This window comes from Cherax quadricarinatus, chromosome 13 (assembly GCF_038502225.1).
Source record: "Cherax quadricarinatus isolate ZL_2023a chromosome 13, ASM3850222v1, whole genome shotgun sequence".
In the NCBI taxonomy this organism is placed as follows: Eukaryota; Metazoa; Arthropoda; class Malacostraca; order Decapoda; family Parastacidae; genus Cherax; species Cherax quadricarinatus.
Window position 1 is genome coordinate 21,983,276 of NC_091304.1, and position 7,030 is coordinate 21,990,305.

The window sequence follows — 7,030 nt, forward strand, 5'->3', positions numbered from 1 at the left end:
CCGGCCTTGGCTCCCTATCTGGGGAGTGTCTCGAGACTTAAGTCTTCCATGGGAGGAGGTACAAGTACCTCCTCATCTTTGGGACCAAGTGTCCCCAGGCCTAGCCACATTCCTATATATATGGATTGCTATTATTCTGTGTAACCTATTTAATTAATAAATTAAAGGAAATGAATATGCTCCTTGTCCGTTCTGGGGTACTCGAATGTTCCCAGCGGTGCTGAGAAGTATCTCTTTATATTTTCCTAAATATTGTTTACCATTTTTCTGAGCACCTCTGTGAACATTCGAGTACCCCAGACCAGGGCATTTAAATGGACAAAGAGCACATTCATTTCCTTTCTTTTATTAATTAAAAAGGTTACACAGAATAATGTAACGTATTTTCTTAAGTTCTAAATGGCTAGAAAAAGCTTGGAGCTGTCTATTATATCTTCTACAGTATAATAAGATATCTCCTAGTATAATAATAAAATATTAAAAGAACCCCAATGGAAATAAGTCACTTTGTCTCACTTTTTTGGGTTATCCCAGGTTCTCTACACATATGCTGCTGTGTATGATAATCTATGTAACTGTATTTGTGTATACATACCTGAATAAACTTACATACTTATTTTAATTTCATAATACTACTTGATATCTCAAAACTCTCCTACTCCATATAGGAAAAAGGGGAGGGAGATGGTGTTGGTAAGGGGTGGCACCAGTCGTTGGCCCACATTCTGAGAGAGGCTATGGGAGGTGACTGATCCACTCTGCGTTACTCTGAGAAAACTTCCCCTTGCTTCTTCAGCTGCTGCCTTGCAACATTACATAGCTCCTGATGATGCACTGAGAAGTGTGAAAGTACTTGAGTTGAAGATTTCCAACCCCCATGGCTTGTCTTGCATAGGTAAGATCGCCTGTTTGCGATTGTTTGCACACACACACATACATACACACACACACATATACATATATATATATATATATATATATATATATATATATATATATATATATATATATATATATATAAATATATATGCCTGGAAGTTACCTGGAGGTTATTCCGGGGATCAACGCCCCCGCGGCCCGGTCCATGACCAGGCCTCCCGATGGATCAGGGCCTGATCAACTAGGCTGTTACTGCTGGCCGCACGCAGTCCAACGTACGAGCCACAGCCCGGCTGATCCGGCACTGACTTTAGGTATCTGTCCAGCTCTCTCTTGAAGGCAGCTAGGGGTTTATTGGCAATTCCCCTAATGCTTGATGGGAGGCTGTTGAACAGTTTTGGGCCCCGGACACTTATGGTGTTTTCTCTTAGTGTACCAATGGCGCCCCTACTTTTTATTGGGGGCATTTTGCATCGCCTGCCCAGTCTTTTACTTTCGTAGGGAGTGATTTCTGTGTGCAGATTTGGGACCATTCCTTCCAAGATTTTCCAAGTGTAGATTATGATATATCTCTCCCTCCTGCGTTCCAACGAGTACAAGTCAAGTGCTTCCAAGCGTTCCCAGTAGTTAAGGTGCTTGACAGAACTTATACGTGCAGTAAAGGATCTCTGTACACTCTCTAGATCTGCGATTTCACCTGCTTTGAATGGAGATGTTAATGTACAGCAGTATTCCAGCCTAGAGAGAACAAGTGATTTGAAAAGGATCATCATGGGCTTGGCATCTCTCGTTTTGAAAGTTCTCATTATCCATCCTATCATTTTCTTTGCACGTGCGATCGTGGCACTGTTGTGATCCTTGAAAGTGAGATCCTCAGACATTACTACTCCCAGGTCCCTTACATTATTTTTCCGCTCTATTGTATGGCCGGAGTCAGTAGTATACTCTGTTCTAGTTATTATCTCCTCCAGTTTTCCATAACGGAGTAGTTGGAATTTGTCCTCATTGAACATCATATTGTTTACCGTTGCCCACTGGAAAACTTTGTTTATATCTTCTTGGAGGTTAACCGCGTCCTCAGCAGATGACAGCCTCATGCAGATCCTAGTATCATCCGCAAAGGATGATACGGTGCTGTGATGTATATCTCTGTCTATGTCTGATATGAGGATAAGGAATAAGATGGGGGCGAGTACTGTGCCTTGTGGAACAGAGCTCTTCACTATGGCAGCCTCCGATTTAACTCTGTTGACCACTACTCTATACATATATACACTATACTATATATACACTACACTATATATATATATATATATATATATATATATATATATATATATATATATATATATATATATATATATATATATATATATATATATATATATATATATATATATATATATATATATATATATATATATATATATATATATATATATATATATATATATATATACATGTATATAAAGAAACAGGGAGAGAGAGAGAGATCATTTACTGGGAGAGTGCAGGAAAGATATGGAATGGGTGAGGACTTTCAGTGAACAGGTTTGGTGGTTAATAATAATAATAATACTACTAATAATAACATCTTTATTTCTACAAATACATGTACAAGGCATTAAGTCCTAGCTGACATCAATGACATACTACTATACAGAAAACCGCCTGTTATGCAGAGCATTTCGAGCAAATTAGGTCAGTTTTGTCCCAGTCGACTAACACCCAGGTACCCATTTTACTGATAGGAAACATAGAGAACCTGTTTAAAGAATCACGCCCAATGTTTGTACCCTCGCCGGGAATCTCCGTGTGAAGCGAGAGCTTTAGCTACTAGGACACGGAGCACCGTGGGAAGAGGGATGGATAGAGAGAGAGAGAAGCGACAGAGGAAGCAAGGGATTAATTGGAAATACGAGGGATAGAAAAATAAACAATGGGAAGGTGTATGTGCAGGAAAAGGGAGAGCAAGAAACCAGGATGAAGAAAGGTCCCTAGACCATAGAACCTGAGCGGTAAGCCAGCTGGTGCTGTGTGGTCGACCACCACGCTGCCAGCTGGTGCTGTGTGGTCGACCACTACGCTGCCAACTGGTGCTGTGTAGTCCACCACGCTGCCAGCTGTTGCTAGTATTTACATGTGACAGCAGACACCATCTGCTGTGATAGTGTACCCAGTAATTACTTCTTTCAGCCTCCCGGTCATGATTACCTTGTGGTAGTCTCGGGGGGCACCGCGCCCCGGTCTGGGACCAGGCACCCTGGTGCCATTGGCACCATAGTGTAGATGGCAGCACTGAATGGGTCGTCAGTTGACAAAGACGAGTGTCAGGTGTTACTCCATGACGAATGCAATAACAAGACTGAGGCAATGGAATGTAGAGAGAGGGAAGAAGAGGCGGGGCAGAGGAAGAGGTGGGGCAGAGAGAGGGAGAGAGGTGGGATAGAGATAGAGGTGGGGAAGAAGGAAAGGCAGGACAGAGTGAGAGGTGGAATAGAGGGGAAGAGCATGGTGGTTATTGGAAGTCACTTCTGGTTGACGGTGTTTTATTGGCTGTCCCTGTGTGTGTGTGTGTGTGTGTGTGTGTATGTGTGTGTGTGTGTGTGTGTGTGTGTGTGTGTGTGTGTGTGTGTGTGTGTGTGTGTGTGTGTGTGTGTGTGTGTGTGTGTGTGTGCTTGATGTTTATGTGCACGAGTGTGTGTATGTTTCTCCAAACGACTTCTCAGAGGACCAGAAGTGTCTTTTAGAGGAATTAAAAGGAAAGTTTTATCAACTAAGAACACCATGAATTACAGACAGTAATCCAGGAGATAGATAAGACTCTTTTGTGTGCTCTCTGTGCACTTTGTTGGAGGCTGGATCTTAAAGTAATGTGGCAGGACTTCTGCGCCCAGAGCCCAGATAAGATCTGTAAGAGAAGCATCCACCAGGAGCCACCACCACCCCTCTGGCTCTGACTGCGGCTCATACCTAACCTAGCTAAGCAGATTTCATTGTTCCAGTGTAAGTAGCATATCATTTTGTAGTTTGTAAGTAGTTTCAAAGGAAAAACTGATAATATGTCTACTCATTCTTCTCATTGTCTCTACTAAATTTTCTTTTCTACCAGTATCTCTCTCTCTCCCTTTATATATATTATATATATATATATATATATATATATATATATATATATATATATATATATATATATATATATATATATATATATATATATATATATATATATATATATATATATATATATATTCAGGTGTGGGTACCATTATTTGTATGGTACTTATATGTTCAGTACCAGAACAGGTTCTGTACCTGTACCTCTGAGTAGCAGCGCCACTGATAAGGTCGGTGCCAACCACAGCCTCAGCATCATCCTCAGATTACTGGCACCTTCACACTTAGGCACGGTGCCAACCAGACTCGTGGTGGCAAGCTTGGGTTACCAGTCGCTGCTTTGTTGACTAAAGTCATCTTAGAAAGCTACGTCCTCCACGTATCTGAGAATAATTTATTAGTAATAAAGTTTATTAGTTAGTGCTAATATGTTTGTATATTTAAATATATCTAAATGTTAAATATTTATATATTTAACATTTATTAAATATTTATGTTTCAAGATAACCAGATGTTGTCTTATATCATAAAATGATGACTCCATGACTTACAAAGATGGTGATCCAAGGAAGAAAACATTAACCATCATTCAGTCTCTAGATGCATTTACAGAAAACTGTATACATATTAGCTCACTATTGACCCACTTAACCCCAACATAACTGCAAGACTATCAACGTTCAGGCACTGAACTTTCCACGTTCAGCACTATTACAACCCAGAATTCCAAATGGCCTGTTATCCTGGGTGTAAAGGGAGCAAAATAAACACAGCAGAAAAGTTTTGACTTATATTATCCTTCACCAATTTAGAACAGAAGTATGTACACTATATACACTATGTACAGTGATAGGTATTAGTGCGCTCCACGGTAAGCAAGGCAGAATAGAAGCCACTAGAGAGCAGACCGTGCTTCAACCAGCTCTAGAATGGGAATGACAAGGGCAGACAGGAGAGTGGTACCCACATAGCCTCTGCGATTGCCAAAACCATCTTCTTATTGGCTGGAACCTGGGTACTGGTTGAACGACGGGGCCCCATCGTCAACCCTCAGTCACCTTGTTAGCTGGTTGGGGGAGATAGCCTGTAAATGAGGGTGTGTACATGCGCCGAATAAAGGTTACGTACTCTTTGCATGCCACAAGCACTCAAGACTGGCTAATCAGCTTCCCAGAATTCTTTCGTAGCTGTTATCTTGTTCCCACTTCGACATCTCACTCGTGATGTGAAAGTCTACATACCAGGGTCTTTGAACAGTAAGTGTTAAACACAAAGAAAAACAGTCATGTCTCAAGGAGAGGGCAGACTCTGAACTTATTGATAAAACAGATAGCAGGATAAGGAGACTTGGCTTGGAAGAAGCATTATTGTGAATTTCCGACACCATGGACCAAAATCAGGTAGGCTTGACTATCGCTAATCTACTTACAAAGCTAAAAGTACAAGACAAAAATCCAGCAGCTACACCCCGACACCTCACATCTCCTTTTGTTATCTCACCTATTTTTGTACATAATTTCGTGTCGCGCTAATCCCTATCTTGACTTGATAAATCTCTGCATAGAGCGACACGTTGTCCGCATACAGAGGTTTGCTATGCGTATTCTGTCTGTTTACTTGTGGCCAAGTCCAACCTTTAACACAAGCCTGACAGTTTCATAACAACCTCTCACAAGGTGAAGATTCATGGGCCACTTCTTGAGTGTTGAGCTGGGCGGCCAGAACCACATTCCAGAGCATCATCCTTAGAGGAAAGAGCGGAGGCTATTACCTCCTGACGTTAAGCAGAACATTACCACTTGACGCTAAGAAAAGCATTAATCCTGGGTGCTGAGCAAGACGTTACCTCGACACTGAACAAGACGTTACCTCGATACTGAGCAAGACGTTGAAACGACACTGAGCAAACATGTAGCAACACTGAGCAAGACATTGCCTCGACACTGAGCAAGATATGCAGCAACACTGAGCAAGACGTGCAGCAACACTGTGCAAGACATTGCCTCGACATTGAGCAAGACGTTGCCTCGACATAGAGCAAGACATTGCCTCGACATTGAGCAAGACATTGCCTCGACAGTGAGCAAGACATTGGGTCGACACTCGGCAAGACATTGCATCGACAGTGAGCAAAACATTGCCTCGGCATTGAGCAAGACATTGTCTCGACATTGAGCAAGACTTTGCCTCGACATTGAGCAAGACATTGTCTCGACATTGAGCAAGACATTGCCTCGACATTGAGCAAGACATTGCCTCGGCATTGAGCAAGACATTGTCTCGACATTGAGCAAGACATTGCCTCGACATTGAGCAAAACATTGCCGCGACACTGAGCATGACAATGCCTCGACATTGAGCAAGACATTGTCTCGACATTGAGCAAGACATTGCCTCGACATTGAGCAAGACATTGCCTCGGCATTGAGCAAGACATTGTCTCGACATTGAGCAAGACATTGTCTCGACATTGAGCAAGACATTGCCTCGACATTGAGCAAAACATTGCCTCGACATTGAGCAAGACAATGCCTCGACATTGAGCAAAACATTGTCTCGACATTGAGCAAGACATTGTCTCGACATTGAGCAAAACATTGCCTCGACATTGAGCAAAACATTGTCTCGACATTGAGCAAGACATTGCCTCGACATTGAGCAAAACATTGCCTCGACATTGAGCAAGACATTGCCTCGACATTGAGCAAAACATTGTCTCGACATTGAGCAAGACATTGTCTCGACATTGAGCAAGACATTGTCTCGACATTGAGCAAGACATTGCCTCGACATTGAGCAAGACAATGCCTCGACATTGAGCAAGACATTGCCTCGACATTGAGCAAAACATTGTCTCGACATTGAGCAAAACATTGCCGCGACACTGAGCATGACAATGCCTCGACATTGAGCAAGACATTGCCTCGACACTGAGCAAGACATTGTCTCGACATTGAGCAAGACATTGCCTCGACATTGAGCAAAACATTGCCTCGACACTGAGCATGACAATGCCTCGACATTGAGCAAGACA

General features: G+C 42.1%; 1 protein-coding gene across 1 annotated transcript in view; it reads right to left on the minus strand.

Annotated features, from left to right (window-relative positions):
* Positions 1-5,739, minus strand: part of LOC138852652 (uncharacterized) — a 178,194-nt gene extending 172,455 nt beyond the window's left edge. Inside the window, exon 1 of the mRNA XM_070084739.1 lies at positions 5,670-5,739. Coding sequence (XP_069940840.1) covers positions 5,670-5,739 — 70 coding nt within the window. The remainder of the gene's footprint in view (positions 1-5,669) is intronic.
* Between the last annotated feature and the right edge of the window lie 1,291 nt (positions 5,740-7,030).